Source organism: Leptinotarsa decemlineata, unplaced genomic scaffold (assembly GCF_025532065.1).
Source record: "Leptinotarsa decemlineata unplaced genomic scaffold, Ldec_3_MD MMD2_tig00026330_RagTag_RagTag, whole genome shotgun sequence".
Classification (NCBI taxonomy): Eukaryota; Metazoa; Arthropoda; class Insecta; order Coleoptera; family Chrysomelidae; genus Leptinotarsa; species Leptinotarsa decemlineata.
In genome coordinates this window covers 7,478,941-7,495,844 of record NW_027412690.1, presented here as the reverse complement: position 1 = coordinate 7,495,844, position 16,904 = coordinate 7,478,941, and the positions used below count along the sequence as shown (strand labels likewise).

At 32.9% G+C, this 16,904-nt stretch overlaps 1 protein-coding gene across 5 annotated transcripts in view; it reads left to right on the top strand.

The window, feature by feature from the left end:
• The window catches only part of LOC111507879 (uncharacterized), a 32,280-nt gene extending 16,452 nt beyond the window's left edge, over positions 1-15,828 (top strand). For 3 of the 5 annotated variants that reach the window (XM_023163258.2, XM_023163255.2, XM_074182883.1), the window contains 4 exons: positions 713-754; positions 5,642-5,891; positions 12,800-13,111; positions 14,776-15,828. In XM_023163258.2, the coding sequence (XP_023019026.1) occupies positions 713-754; positions 5,642-5,891; positions 12,800-13,111; positions 14,776-15,076 (905 nt within the window). In that variant the 3' untranslated portion in view covers positions 15,077-15,828. The remainder of the gene's footprint in view (positions 1-712; positions 755-5,641; positions 5,892-12,799; positions 13,112-14,775) is intronic. The other 2 variants (XM_023163257.2, XM_023163259.2) reach the window with 1 other exon arrangement.
• Positions 15,829-16,904: the final 1,076 nt, after the last annotated feature.

The window sequence follows — 16,904 nt, the reverse complement described above, 5'->3', positions numbered from 1 at the left end:
AATTCTGAAAACGGAGGTAATTTTAACCTATGAAATATCAAAATAAGTATCTGTATAATTTGTTGGCTTATTTTTTTTGATAGGCAAAATCATTAAATAAGAAAAGTTACTGATGAATTTTTCATGTGGAAAATACTTTGAAATTAGGCAGAAACTTAACGGGATCAGCTAATAGGTATGCCTTTCTACACGTTATAAAGTTTACTACGATTTTTATATTTTTGTGAAAGGTGAAAAAAACCAAAAAAAATCGGAGAAAAATTGATTTCTTCCACAAAAACTGACTTTCATTCAATATTTGAATCACTCAATGTTAAGTAAGGTAACAGGAACAAAAAAATCAATCTTGCTGTACTGAGAATCAAAGTGTTTCTTTTTAAATTTTTTGTTTCGTTGTTTAGAGTATTTGAACAGAAATTAAATTTTGGTAAATTATCTATTTTTAAAGGTTTTGCTATTTGAAGTGTACGATTGAGGGGTGGGGGGTTCCAGACGTCTGTGATCCTTTCTCGGACTGCGGCAGATTATATGGTTTGGAGTTGTTTAAAAGAATGATAATCTCACCTTCCCCATCCTCCCTCCTCTTGAAAAGAAACTATTATCAATCTCATGCAAAAATATTTCAAGTGATACTCTATATACTTCAGAAATACAAATGATTAATGACTTTGTGCTTTTCCTCATTTGAAATCGTTCATACAATCCTGTGTAGGTCCTTCCAGTCCAACAGGAGATTTAGGAAAGCCTCGATTTGGTAAGATCAATCGCAAGAGTATTGCTTTTCCATAATGGGATATATGTGCACAGTTTAATATGTTCACTACTTAGCACAAAATAAACACTTCAAGATATAATGGGATCATTCTTTCGTGAGAAAATAGTGTCCCTGATAATAATTTAAGATAATATAGATAATAAGGCGAGTAAGTGGGTTGATTGATATCTAATCTGTTCTTAATAGTCGAGCAATGGTAGCAAAATATGTTTTAGTGAATGAACAATCACATCATTTTTTAATTTTTTTAACTCAAGGACTTGTTACGTTATGGAGTGTAGTTTCTATGCATATGCGCGACAAACAAAGCAATATTGTTTTTTTATATTTTTTCGAATCCATCATTGCACTCTCCAAACTTTTTTTTGTTTGTCTATCTTCTTGAATGAAAACAATAAACGAACTCCTGAATGAAACAGTCTTATACAAATATAAGAAATAGTAAAAGTACCTAATCAAAAAAAAAATGGTTCAATATATGAGGTCTGTTCAAACAATTAGGTGAATTTTAATTTTTCTCAATAAACATTATTTGTTAATCAATATCTATTTTGCCCACTTCTAAAGTGTTCCTCCGATAAAATACAATTCAGTTCTAATATGCACTTTTTTGTATGTCTTTGAGCTGTCTCAGTTATTCTGTTTGTATCTCCTCAATCGTCGCAAAACGCCATCCTTCCATGGGTCTCTTCAATATTGGGAACAGGAAAAAGTCGTCAAATCTGGTGAATATTGAGGCTGAAGCATGATTACGGTGTTGTTTTTGGGTAAAACATGATGAATGAGCAGGTTAATTATCGTGATGCAAAAGCCATGAATTGTTTTTCCACAATACCGGACGTTTTCTTCGTATTGCTTCTTGCAAGCGGCGCATAACTTCAAGATAATACTCCTTATTGACCGTATGACTATGTGGCAAGAACTCCTGATGCACTGGGCCACGGTAATCGAAGAAAACAGTTAGCCAATCCTTGAATTCGATCGAACTTGTCGTCCTTTTTGGTCCTGGCTCTCCTGGGCTCTTCCATTGGGGCGATTGGACTTCAACAGTTATGACCCTTTTAAGTAAATCAGGATCGCCATCGACGTCATTTCAACAATTCCTGAGCGATGCTCATGCTACGATTTCTTTCTAATAGTGATTCGATGATTATCCACATACTTTTTTTCCACATTTTTGGAGAAGTAGAAAGCTTTCTTTTCCAAAAATTAATCATTCCTAAAAATATAACCCATTCAATTCATATTTTCTTCACTTCCTCAACATATTCTTGGCCTTTTGTGTAAAGAGTTTTGTGACTCAAAGTACAGTCACTGTATGCCACTGTCAACATGTCGGGTGTTTTTGAGCACTTAATTAAATTTTTCACACAAAATTTGATCCAAATTCTTTAATGGGGGAATGTTCTTCCTGACGAAAATTAAGTAGTTTTCATTTGAGAGATCTAAAACAACGCATTTTAAACTTATCATTCCAACCTTTTTCTTTAAAAAATTATTCAAATACTCAAAAAAGAGGAATGAAATAATGCATTCAACATTTGAAGGGATTCGTTTCTATTTCGCCATTTGGCAACATCGGCTATAGCTAATAAAGGACAATGAATCTGTTACCTATATGAGACAAACAAAGATGACATATTTCAAAGGCGTGCTGTTCTGTTTACTTATGTTCCGAGTTCCGAGACATTCAGTGACATATGGCATTTTGTGCACGTAACCTATCTTCCTCTATATAAATAAATAACAAAACAACTGTTGTGTATGTGGCTTGTGGAGGTGGTATTGAACTATAATTTATATTTTGCCTTAATTGTTGATTTATAAAGATAATTTTCCTTTTTTAAAGTAGAATATCTAGGTACGTATAAATTATTTCAACTTGATATAGGCGCTGTTGCCAATATGTGAATTAGAAACAAATCCCTTTAAAAATTAAAACCCAACATTTGAAACATCAATTTGAATACTTTTCGAAGTGAATTTGAAAAACTCATGAATTAAACAACTTTATTTTGTTCAAACTTGCATTTGTTGTAATAACCCAAATTGAGGAACATTCCCCATGTCGACAGCAGGAAATCGCCAAACACGAAAAATATTTCCAACTTTTATGTCTCTCACCAACAAACTAAACATGTTAAACAGCTGAAACTGTGAACATATGTTCGAGGCGAGTGCACCAACACAAAAAAAATTACAAATCGCTAATCGACTGTACGTAACCCGCAAAATTTGAACATTCCTTAATTTTTTAACAGACCTCAATACATATTCGTTCAAAGAGTAAAAGACACTTGTTGATAACATTTTTTTACTTCATTTTGAAAGAGTTCAAATTTGTTTTTATTTGTGAAAAAAGTTGGAAATTTTAATTGGCATGAGATATGGAATATGAAAGTTTAATTTGATAGTGTAGCTTAATAGGACAACCAGTGCGGAAACCATTTTGAATTGTTTCTCTAGTTTGTTTGTCTTTACAAATAACTATCTGCAGAAGTCCATAGGTTTATTTGTTACACATTTATATCTCACCACCAAATGGTTTGTATTAAATGTAAGCTTTAGTAATAGCTAATTAGTAAGTTGCTTTATACATATTCAGAGATTCCAAATAACGAAATTGTATTCACTTACTCAATTATTTCAGTACAATTAGAAAAACCTTATGAACATATCAGTTTTAACCAAGATACTATAATTTCATTTTCTTATTGAAAAAAAAATGTTTGCTTCAGCACATTTTTTAGAGTTTGATCATTTTGCATTAGCACTGCATAACAGTAAGAAACATCTATATCTGTCTAGAAAGATGGTGGTCATCCAGATGAACGGTGAAATTTTGTAGATGTACATTTTATAAGTTCATTCACAAATAGAAGAAAAACCACCCAGTACATTTCCCAGTGGTATACCTATCAAGAGTGCCAATTGATTTTATAAAATCAAAAGACTTCTGGCTATAAATAACTTTATTTTAAACTTAGTTCTGTGGAATTCAAAAAAATTGAACTCAGGCAAATGTGCGTCTGACTGTATTATCAAAATGCGTCAAAAATGACATTTTTCTCACGAAAGTTTGATGCGATTTGAAACCCGGGATCAGCATCACCCCAAACATAAAATGAACAATGTGTGTCCTTCACTGAAACCTCACTTTTTCACCTCTAGTGTTACTATATCACCTGAATGTTTCATGTATATACAAACTGCTTTCACACTGTAAATATAACGAACATATTTATTGAGATCATATAGAAAAGTTGGTTTTATGTCCGTTTTATGTTGTATAGTCGGTTCCGAAATTATAGACCTAGCTAATGGATGAATTCGCAACTGACAACTAGAATTTTCTAGACTTGATAATTCGTACTGGAACCTCTGGTATAAAATGAATCTATTGAAAACAGTTTAACACCAGAACAAAATACGGTCTTTCGATGCGCGTTTCGCTAACTAAGTTAGCATCCTCTAATTTGTTATGTATTTCCTCTATGTTAGTGACAATCCCCTACATTTTTACTCTAATATGTATCTGTATTTTTATTTAGAATTCTTACGTATAAGACCAAACAAATGGGTTTTCCTAATAGGACCTTTGTCGCTATTCATAGAACTAATTCCACACTTTTCGATTTCAAAGCTTTCGAAGCAATCCAGAAACCTGTTGTTATGTACGGTCTCAACAATTTTGAACATTTCTAACTTATTCTGTGGTCGTTCTCTCTATGGCATGTTGAGCGACACTAGATTTCTCCGGTCTATGTCCTTGAAGCGAGCTAGCATAGTCCGTTTGGTTTGACCAACATATTTCCTATCACTTCCCATCACAATTCTTGCAGCTTATTCCGTAAATTCCAGGCTTTTCTTTTTCCAATGTCTTGTCGAACTGCCCGACACTTGTTGAAGTGTACATGCAGTTTTGAAAGTCACTCTTATATCATATCATCTAAAGGAACAATTCGTTCAGGACAGTCTCAACTCCCTACACTGTAGGTTAATGGACCGACACCTATAAGAAAATAACTACTCCCCTGGCTAATACCACGAAGGGCGTTGGATTATATCCGACAGGTGTCAGTGCAGGATTCTTTACTGAAGTTATTCCTGCATATGCTGTTGGCGATACAACTACCGCAATTGTTCCTTTAGCTGATTTGAGGTTTGTGGAAAGTAATCCAACTCAGAACAGATTAGCCATAAAAAGAGACATCGAGTTTCCCATTGCCGTACCCTCTCATGTTGCCCATAAAAACAAATGGCGAACTGGAAGCAATTTTGTTTCGTGCAAATCCGGCTTACCAAAATTCTATTGAGACACAAACTGGAAGAAAAAAACCCTCTCGAAACAACTACTTTCATATAAACATTATCTACACATCTTTGTAAAGAGTTTATTTTTCATTAAATTGTTTTCTTCCTTTCTTTGGAAGTTCCCCAAAATTTTTGTATAAAAATGGAGAAATGGAAGGCCAAAACCTATCTTTCCCACAGTATTTTTGTTCTGGTGAGGGAAAACTGTTCTCAAAAGATACCGATTTCTTATCAAAATGTAATAATTTTATAGGCATACTGTTTGAAAATATCATTTAGAAAACGCACAATATCAGTTCAATGTTGTTAAAAGTATAACTTTATAATTTCTTCAATTGGAAATTATGTAAATATGTATCCGATATAAGTACTTTTGAGTTGTTTTGGAGTCGATAATATTTCTGGTGAAAGTAAAAAATGCATTTTTACAAAATTTGAGCAATATTCTTCCAATTTCATGTGCTTATCTGGGACAAGGGTCCATGGTTTATACCGTAGAATTTTTATTGAATCACAGATTCTTCTTCTTATTCTTATATTTTATATTTTTAGGTGAGTCCAATGTCTACACTCTAGGAAACATTGGCGCTCATCGTATAGTATGTACCAAACTGCCCTCGGTCGGCCACACCAGAGAAGCCATGACAGCGGCTGGTAATACGACCACAAGACTGTTAGGAACATTCCAGAAAGTTGACTACGTTTTTCTGGTTGGAGTAGGAGGCGGAGTTCCTCATTACACTGACTATAATAGACATGTCAGACTGGGAGACGTTGTTATATCCTGTCCTGCAAAGAACAAGTTAGTTGATAATTAATAAATAATAATAATAATAATTTACTGAATTCTTCACGATTATAAGATGATATAGAATACGTCGTCATTTGTAGAAATCGAAAAACATGAGATATAACAAATTGATATATAAAAGTGTCACACAAACACAAGATAAAATATAGTGAATATACGATATATTCAAAAATTAAACCCTCTCATCAACACTGTAAAAAAAACCATTAATTAGGAATTCCTACTATTGGTTGCCTAAAGAGCAGTAGTAGACAATTATAATTTCACACAATATTATATTCATAATTTATATCTCAACGATCTCTTCTATGAATTATTACCTTACACATATGTCATTTATGCAGATGACACATCGATCCTGTGCTCTGACAACAACTGTCAGAATCTGCTCACAGCCATGGAACTTGCAGAAAAACAAGCTGAATCGTGGTTCAATTCAAACCTACTGAAAGTTAATAAGGAAAAAACACAAAAAATAATTTTCTCGACTAATAATAATATTTCTGTGGGCAAAACTGTCAATTTACTGGGAATCACTCTTGACGATGCTATGAACTGGTCACCTCATGTAGAGGTATTGAACCAGAAGCTTTTGAAATATTTATTTTTACTTCGACAATTGAGAAACTTCAGCTATGGAACTCTACTCCGGGGTAACTCCTCTAATGTCAGAAAAGTTTTTACGCTTCAAAAGCATGCAATTAGAATTATTTTGAACGTAGGTTTCCGTGATTCATGCAGGCCATTTTTCAGAAGACTAGGCATTATGACGGTACCATCTATCTTTATATATCAGACACTTTTGGAAATACATAAGAACATAGATAAATTTTCGACCAACTCGCAATTTCATGGGTATAACACTCGTGGAGCTAATCTTTTGAGACCTCACCGGTTCAATTTACAAAAATCCTCTAAGAACTCACTGGATGTCAATCTATATAATATTCTGCCATCTAGTATCATAAGTTTACCCTTGCCAAGTTTCAAAAAGCGTGTCAAACACTATCTAATGAAACAAAGTTTTTATAGTACGAAGGACTATATTGTGTATACTTTCTTTGTGATATATGTACATTTTATTCAATTACTTTTCTGTATATTTTATTTGATAATGTTTTTTCTTTATAATTTACTGTTACTGTTTTATGTTCCGTTATGATGTTCATCTACATGCTGTACCACCGACTTGCTACTAATGTACCTTTATATACAGTATTGAAATGAATATCTATCTATCTATCTATCTATACAGTAGTCATCAGTAACCGAATGGAGTGGATTTGATAAACTAAGCAGCAATTATTCCATTTCTCCCAAAAAGTTATAGAGATTTCTGCACGTTTTCTGCTTATCTTTTTTTCCCCAATGTTGCCAAACATTGGGATAAAACATGGCTGCTAACTATAAAAATAGTGGTATAATAATAATGATGTTTTTTTTCTTTTACGCTGGCAAGCATGTTTTTTTTTAACGCAGGCAGCCGTGTTTTGTACTTAACGCTACACTCACCATGTATGGTATTTGAATATTGTGTTTTGAAACAACACTCTGTACAAGTATAGCCAATATTAATCAAAATCAAATCAAATCAAAATATACTTTATTGTCTGAAGAACATAATTCTCATTGACAAAGTCGTTTACAAAATAAAAGAACAAAATAACACAACAATCACCTTTAGATATATATCGATATGATAAATAGTGAGGTAGAAAAAGTGATAATAATTATAATTGGACTACGATAGACGCACATCTGAGTCAAAGGAAATTTGATACATTATCCTCGTACTGGTCAACAAAATATGAAATATGAAATATAAAATACAAAATATGAAATATAAGTACATGAAAATAATAAAAATGATCACAATTTTATATACATATATACACATACATACATATACACATACATACATATACACATATACATACATACACATACACACACATATACATATATAACTCTAAAACACTTAACAACAACATGTGCAATTATACAATGCATGTACATAAAATATTAAAATTGTCACAATAAAAATTTGCTTTGTACGAATATTAACAACAAAGAGGTGTAAATATAAAATGAAGTTCATATAAATATAAATAAAATATAAGTATCACTGAAACAAATTAAATAATAATGTATAACGAAGTCGAATTTCACGCATTAAAAGTTCATACAGTAGAATTCATCTAATGAGTAGAAAGCCTTCGTCAATAGAAGTTTTTTTACGGTACTTTTGAATTGTTTTTTGCTATCTAAAATTTTTATCTCATTTGGTAGGTGATTGAATAATTTTTTACCATTATAAAATATGGAATTTTTTATTTGTGTCGATGTTGGAATTGGTAAGGTTATATTTAGTGCTTGTCTTGTGTTGTATTGAGACAATTCATGAGGTTTGTTTTTAAATTTGCTATGCATGAGACATACTGATTCTAAGATAAAAATACAAGGTAATGTTAAGATTTTATGTTTTATAAAGAGTGGCTTGCAAGAATCCCGGAATTTAGCTTTGCACATATACCTTACTGCTCGTTTTTGCAAAACAAAAATCATATTGAAGACATATCGACTACATGATCCCCAAAAACAGATTCCATATCTCAAATGTGAATCGATTAAAGCATAATACACACTTTTTGCCATATCTATACCAAGTTCCCATGAAATGGTTCTTACAGCGAAACATCCTGATGCCAATTTTCTTCTGAGTTTTTCAATGTGACTTTCGAATTTCAATTTATCATCTATATATAAACCCAGGAATTTTGTTTCCGACATATAACTTATCACCTGATTTCCTATATGAAGTTCTTGAAGATTACATTTGAAAGTTAGGATGTTAGTTTTTGATATATTGAAAGACAACCTATTAGCATCACACCAATCTTTAACTTTTCTAATATCATTCTCAATCATTTGATGCAATTGTGTGCCATTTTTATCATGCCAAAGTATTGTGGTGTCATCTGCAAATTGAGTGAACTCTCCGGAAATATCAATTGAGGCTAGATCATTTATATAGACTAAGAAAAGGGTGGGTCCCAGAACTGATCCTTGAGGTACCCCCCATTTAATTTCTAATTTGTGTGATAAGTTGCCTTGAAGAAATACGCTTTGACTCCGTCCGGATAAATAAGACTCAAACCACTGGATTGCTACATCTCTAAACCCATATTTCTCTAATTTTTGCAACAGAATTTTGTGATTAACACAGTCGAAAGCCTTTGTCAGATCACAGAAAACTGCTGCTGCAACTTCCCTATCATTCAGATTCAGGTAAACGTTTTGAAGAAGGTTGAAAATTGCATCATTTGTTCCTTTCCCTCTTTGAAATCCGAATTGTGTAGAAATAATAGTGTTATGCTTATTCAGAAAGGCCATTATTCTTTTTTTCACGAGTTTCTCTATTATTTTTGAAAGTGTGGGTAACATTGAAATTGGTCTGAAATTTGCGGGATTATCAGTATCACCCCCCTTATGTATTGGAATTACTATTGCGTTTTTTAAACATGATGGAAAAACTCCTGTTGCAAATGAAACATTTACTGATTCAACTAGTACCATAATAGCCGAGTCGGGAAGATGTGAAAATATTTTTATAGATAAGTCATCCCACCCAGATGCATTTTTATTTTTAATTTCATTAAAGATTTGTTTCATCTCAACTGTATCCGTAGGCGTGAAAAAGAAAGATTCAGAAACAGAGATGTGATTTAAATAAATCAGTGGATCCTTTGAGGAAATAATCTGTTTAGAAACAGTTTCTGCAACTGAGCAATAATATTCATTGATATCGTTGCATTCTAAATTTGTTTTCACAGGAGCAGAGTTGTTTCTACCTCTGAAGTCATTGACAATTTTCCAGCTCTCTTTTTGCCTGTGACTTGCATTTTCTACTCTGTTCCTATAGTATACCTTCTTAGCCATTTTCAAGGTTTTTCTATAAATGGACCTATACCTGTTATAAAAAGAAGTGAAGATTTCATTTTCATTGGCAAATTTTCTAATCATATGTAGGGATCGTAGATTTTTCGCTGAAATTTTGATACCCTTTGTCAACCAGGGTTTTTTAGCTTTTTTCTTGATTAGCTTAAGAGGAAAGCTTATATTAAATACATCAGAAAGAATTGAATGAAATTTGGATAAAGGATCCTTACATATCATTGCTTGATCCCAGTTGAGCATATTACAATTCTTCTTAAATCCATCAAAGTTTTTCTTGCTAAATATCCTACCCATATATTTTTTTCTACTACTTTTTTCAAATGTCTGAGGTAAATAAAACATTACTGCTTCATGATCCGATAGACCTGCATTGATGACGTCGCATTTGATACCCTTCATGTTAGAACAAACATAGTCAATTATAGAACTAGAATATTTTGAGTGACGTGTTGGCAATTCAACATGCATCTCTAAATTGAAGCTGATTAATAAATTTTCTAACGATTTTGTTGACATTGAGGCTTTGTCTTTAAAATTTATATTGAAATCTCCAGTGAGAATTACAGTCGCATTATAAGGAATCTGTGATAGCAAGACTTCCAATCTTTCTAAAAAACGATTTTCACTGGATAATGGGGAACGATATAGACAAATAATAAATAATTTATGATTTTCACTATATATACAAGAGAATTCGAACTCCTTCTCAGCCAACATACAATCAAAGTTTTTAATCTCAGTGAAATAATTATTTTTAATAAAATCCATGTTGATGAGGATCAATGTGCCCCCATGCTGGCTGTTCTGCCTCGAATATTTTGCAATAGTAATGTAATTTGGTACGTGCAGAGGCTCTTCCATCTCCAGCCAGTGTTCTGTTAGCAAAACAATATTAGGGAACTTATGGTCATCTAAGAATATATAGAGTTCATCTACTTTATTTCTTATTGACTGAATGTTCAAGAGCATCAGAGATGTACCGTTTTTACAATTTTTATATCTAAAAAAGAGTCCTCTTCTACTTGATCAGCAGAACAGGATTCTGAGTTTACTACTGAGTCATCATAAGCTGAGCTTGTATCTATACTCACGACTGTATTGTCATGTTCATCTTCGCCTATCTCAGTCCTACATATTGTTTTTAAAACAACATTACTATATTTTGACGTATTTAAATGGTTCTTAAGATTATGAAAAATCTTTAATTTACTTCCCTGTTGTTTTCTGTCGACAAAGAGTACAATAGAAACATTTCTATTAAGTCGAGAGAAACGGCTTATAGCGGTTCTCAATTTATCATTTATAATGTGATCTATTGGATCATTACATTTTGAAAGTAGTACAATATTTGTCGTTTTGCTTATGGGTAAGATATTTTTCAATGCTAAATTTAAGGTTTTACAGTTACTGATGTTCTTAGTGCTGAACATCACTATAACATAGTCATTTTGACCGTAACTTACGGTGTTATCAAAAATATCCCTTGTCAAAGTCGATAATTCCGTCTCCAACTTGATGATTTCAAAAACACTATAATAAGGATTGTCCATAAATTTCTTCAATACTTCGGAAAACCCTGATGCGTATTCATCACCTAGGATCAGAATCTTTGAATTTGATTTTCCTGGCATTGTTACTGACTGTCTCTCGCCAATTTTTAAACATCTACTGTTTTCCATAATTTCCTTTTCATATTTTCTCGTGCCTTCCTGCTGCTCCAATTTTTCGATGTCACTATCAATATTTGTTTCATGCAGAACTGGTTGCTCCAAGAGTCCTTCTTTCGTGCGTTTTTTTATTTTTTTATTGTTTCTGTTGATTGGCCTCTTACGTACTTTTCCATTTTTGTTACGTTTGCTTGTAGTTATTTTGTAGCATCTTCTCCTCTTTCCAATTTCTCTTCGTTTTTTTTGTTCAGCCATTACATGTTCCCCTACAAAATCCTCAATATCTACGCCACTGGAAATAGTTGAGTTAGTCATTGTGGATTGATGATTCACTTGACAAACATATGTTTGTGTTTCAATTGTTTTTACTAATGTCACTTTTTCAGACAGATCTTTTTTTAAATCCTTTATTTGTCTCTCCATCTCTAGGATAAGTTTTTTCTGGGCTTCTAAAAGTGTATTCATTTCTGTTTCTGATTCTAAGGCTTGTTCGATAATAATTTGTTTTTCATTATTCAATTTTTGAATGTACCTGTCCTTCATTGTTCCCTCTTCTGCAAGGTCACTAATTGTTTTTTCTAATAGACTCGTTTCTTCTTCCAGGACACTTATGGAGATACTCTCTTGGCAACAGATTATCTTGTTATCTTTCACGAACCTCACTTTATTTTTGTAATTTTGTAGAATACAACTCCTGTGAAACACACTGGAACATTTTGTGCATACATAATGCACAAATGGTTTGAGTTTACAGCACTTATAGTTCATTTTTAAACACACATATGTATTAAGTCGAGGTACTCTAATCGAGGTACTCTAATCTGTTCTCATATCATTCCAAGCGCACTGGAATCGTTATCTCTCAAACAGCGATAACGTCACCACAAACACTGATAAGTCACTTCCGTTCTGGAATCCCCTTTGTTATTCTACTAGCCATATGTTTTTTTTACTTTACTTGTGCCTCGCATTCATATAAAATATGATGAGTTATTCATGTCCGTATGTTGCTTTATTTTGTTGAGGTATCCTTCCAATTAGTAGCTTTGGCACACTCATCAGCTCCTTCTTTGCCTGTGATACCTGAGTGTCCTGGCACTAAATCAATCTATTCCTGTCCTCTAGTTTCTTTTGTTCTTTACGACATTCCCAGACTATTCTCGATGTCACTTTTGGGTTCATCGGTGTCCCAAATGTAGCCTGGATACCTGTGAAATCAATAATCAGTATGCTACTTTATATTCAGAGTTTATATTCGATTTATTTTATTGACAGGAATATCTACGTTTACTGTGAATCAGCAAAACAGACCGACAAAGGTTGTGACTTTGAAATGAAGGCCTACTTACCCTCAAACATGAATCTACAGGAAATTGCTATGCAGCTAAAGTCGTCTTCTGATTCTGATAACAAAATGACACCCCCTTGGATGAACTATCTTCGTGATGGATTGAACATCCTGAGCAACCAGACCGAACCCGATTTCAAACCGCCGAGTTCAGATACCGATAAACTTTACATGAATATTGGAGACCGTGATTTGATCGAGGTAGCACATCCTGTGCCCCAGGACAATGCTGTTAAAAGGTAGGTGAAGTAAAATAATGTATGGAGTGAAATTAAATGTTTCTCTTGAAACTTTCATGTATCAAGTATTGTCATCTTAGAAATTCTGATAATTAATTGAAGCTTGGTATCTAGTTTGATCTTTTTGCCGAATTATTTTTGAATCCTCTTTCAAAGGTCTGTGAAAAAAGTGGAAATACGAAGATATCACACTGTGAGGCCACTTGTTAATAGTTTCAGAAAACCGCAGAGACCTAAGACACCTTCAACACCTAAAAGAATTCTGAAGAAAAGCTACACGAGGTGTGACGGATTCGTAGTTGGTAGAAATAGCTTTATAGCGTTTATTTTGAATCTTTTTTCTTGAGTTTTTCACTGTAAAGTGAAATTGTGAATCTCACAGTTTTCATGTTTTTTTTTCTTCAAAGTCCAAAACTGTTGATTGGAAACACACTACCACACGGTAATTCGTTCACCCTCACTCAGTATTTATAGTAATTACATATTTTTTTCACCATCACTGTCATGTCTGTAATTTTTTCACAATCACAAATTTTGTGTGCTTGTATTTATTTCTGTTTCATGTTTTAAAGATAATTACAATTAATATGTTGTGGAAATCAGGAGTAGATAAATTGACTTGTTGTTTTTGTCCCAAATCTTATATTGGTCAAACTTTGAGAACCGTTTCCAGAAGAATATAGTAGCATAGAAGTAGTTTATCAATATGAAAACCGATTCCATGTTGGTAAACGATCTTTTGCTAAAGTGATAAGAGTTCAATCACAATCATGATGTGCTTGCTACATTTGGAAGAGAAAAGTATCAAATAGGTATAATCTAGGTAGTATTGAATATATCTGAAGCTATTGTGTAGTGAAATATGTGTTGCGGTTTTGTAAGATATTTGGTAAAAATTTCACGATGAAGTGGGGAATGTTCCTCAATTTGGGTTATTACAGCAAATGCAAGTTGAGTTTACTTCATGAGTTTTTCAAATTCACTTCGAAAAGTATTCAAATTGATGTTTCAAATGTTGGGTTTTAATTTTTATTGGCACATATTGGCAACAGCGCCTATATCAATTTGAAATAATTTATGCGTACCTAGATATTCTACTTTGAAAAAGGAAAATTATCTTTATAAATTAACAATTAAGGCAAAATATAAATTATAGTTCAATACCACCTCCACAAGCCACATAAACAACAGTTGTTTTGTTATTTATTTATATAGAGGAAGTTAGGTTAGGTTATCATATTGTTGTCATATGTCACAGAATGTCTCGGAACTCGGAACATAAGTAAACAGAACAGCACGCCTCTGAAATATGTCGTCTTTGTTTGTCTCCTACAGGTAACAGATTTATTGTCCTTCATTACCTATAACTGATGTTACCAAATGGTGAAATAAATAGAAACGAATCTCTTTCAATGTTGAATGCATTATTTCATTCCTCTTTTTTTTAAGTATTTTAATAATTTTTTAAAGAAAAATGTTGAAATGATAAGTTTAAAATGCGTTGTTTTAGAGCTCTTATTTGAAAACTACTTGATTTTCGTCATCCATTATTATCAATTTTTGATAATAATTTTTTTTCGTTCTAGCTTTCCTTCTGGAATACTTTACATCCATTTCCTAGTACCACTTGTCAACAAGTTCAATTAACCTATTGAAATTTTTAGGTTAGAGGGTTGCCCACGAATCCACCTATCCCCTATAGCATCCGGCAGACAAATCGTCAAAGAAGACCGACTCAGACAACAGTTTGCTAACCACGTAGGCGCTCTAGCGTTCGACTGTGAGTTCGATTCCGTGATCGAATCCATTCTCGGCAACTGCAAGGACAGCTTCATTTGCATCAGAGGCATATCAGACTACAAGGATGGCACGAGACGTAAGGAGTGGCAGCCATATGCCGCGTTGGCAGCGGCAAGTGTGATGAAAGCAGTTATTTGCGGGATGGAACCCCCGACCAATGTTTGAGAGGGGCTTTGATGTGTTTCCAAGGAAGAGCTCTGTTTTAGGTTGATGTGGTCAGGAAAAAACTTAGAAATTACATCGAATTTAACAATGATAACTAGATTTCATCTCATACTTTTCACAAACTAACTTTCGTCTCACATTTATTTAGGTTTCATTTTAGTCATAGAATCATAGATTACAAGTGTTGACGAGAAATTGAAATTTTTATGAAAGTTACCAAAACTTAGTGTGATACACCACTTGATCAATGAATTTTAACTTATCTAATTCAACTTCAAGACTGTCTAATCAAACACTAGGGTTGTAGGGAATGATATATCAATACTAGGGTTGTGTTTATTATTGTGGAATATATGAGTTTCATTTGCATTTCAAGTTGTTTGTTGAATGATACGTGGTATCGGGCGATACTTGATGAAAATTCATATCGTTTTCAAAAAACACTTTATTGTGAGATTTTTCACTCCTGAGAGTGTTCCATAATAATTGCAAGCACCCTGAAATATTCCACATCGTAGCTTGTTGAAACGTTTTTCAAAGTTGGTATTTGATTTCAATATTTTTTCTACGAAATACTTGCCATAGTAGGTACTATACATAGATTTTTAGCTAGTTAGATTGTATAGTTTGTCACTTTTTGAATATTTAACACAATTTTTGTAATTTATTTATTTCACTTGTTTTGTATAAAAGAGTAATATATATCCGCTGATTTTGTAAAGGTATATTTGAAATAAAGGTTCAAAATCTAATTCGTTTTTTCCTCCCAGTAAGCCCATCTGTTTTTTGTCATGTCATTAGGAGTGATCTACAACTAATTTCAGGTGAAACCCTTCAGTGTATAAGAGGAAAGGTTCAGAGGGAGACATCAACAACTACAGGAATGTATGCATACAAAGTCAACTAGCAAAAATAGATTAGAGTAGAGTACTTTATTCGACCATTTTACAAACGGTTGTACATTTATGGCAAGTCACAAATACAGAAATCCTTGATCAAAGATAAAATTCATCTATTATGAAATATAAGTAAAGAATATAAGTATAAATGAAATCGTAAATATAAAATCTTTCAAATATGTCGCTAAAGTTAAAATGTAGGTAAGTTGATTTAATGAGGCTTTTCGTAAGTTAAAGATCCCACCATTTCAATGTATTCCTCTATATTATAGAAACAGTGTTGGAGGAGAAAGCTTTTGATAATAAATTTAAATTTAGTAAGGTTGAGTGACATCACAGATGAATGAAGATGATTATAAAGATTTAAGTTCAGTGAATTTCTTTGACTGATAGTCAGATTATGTCTTAGATTCCATAAAATCAAAGACAAGAGAAAGTTATCATAAAGGTGTACCTCAAGGCTCCATTCTGGGACCTCTTTTCTTTATAATATTCACGAGCGACATAAAGAACACCTGTATTGCTGCAGATCAAATCATTCTCTATGCAGATGATACGAATATTTTAATGTCCAGAACAAATAATGAACAACTGGTAAAGAATGGTAATAAGGCATCAAAGGAAATCAGTGACTATTGTAGTAAAAATGGACTAGCACTAAACACCGCTAAGACCTATCATATTCGATTCTTACCAAAAAATATGAATCCTGATAATGATCTCTACTTAACAGTCAATGGAAAATCGATAGAAAGCAAAGAAAGTATGAAGTTCTTAGGTGTGGTGCTTGATAGGAAACTTTCATGGGAAAACCATATCACCACTTTATGTTCAAAACTCAGCACAATCACATACATTATTAGGAATCTGAGGGATACAGTATCAGCTGATGTACTGAGAATTCTTTATTTCAGACTGGCACAGTCAGC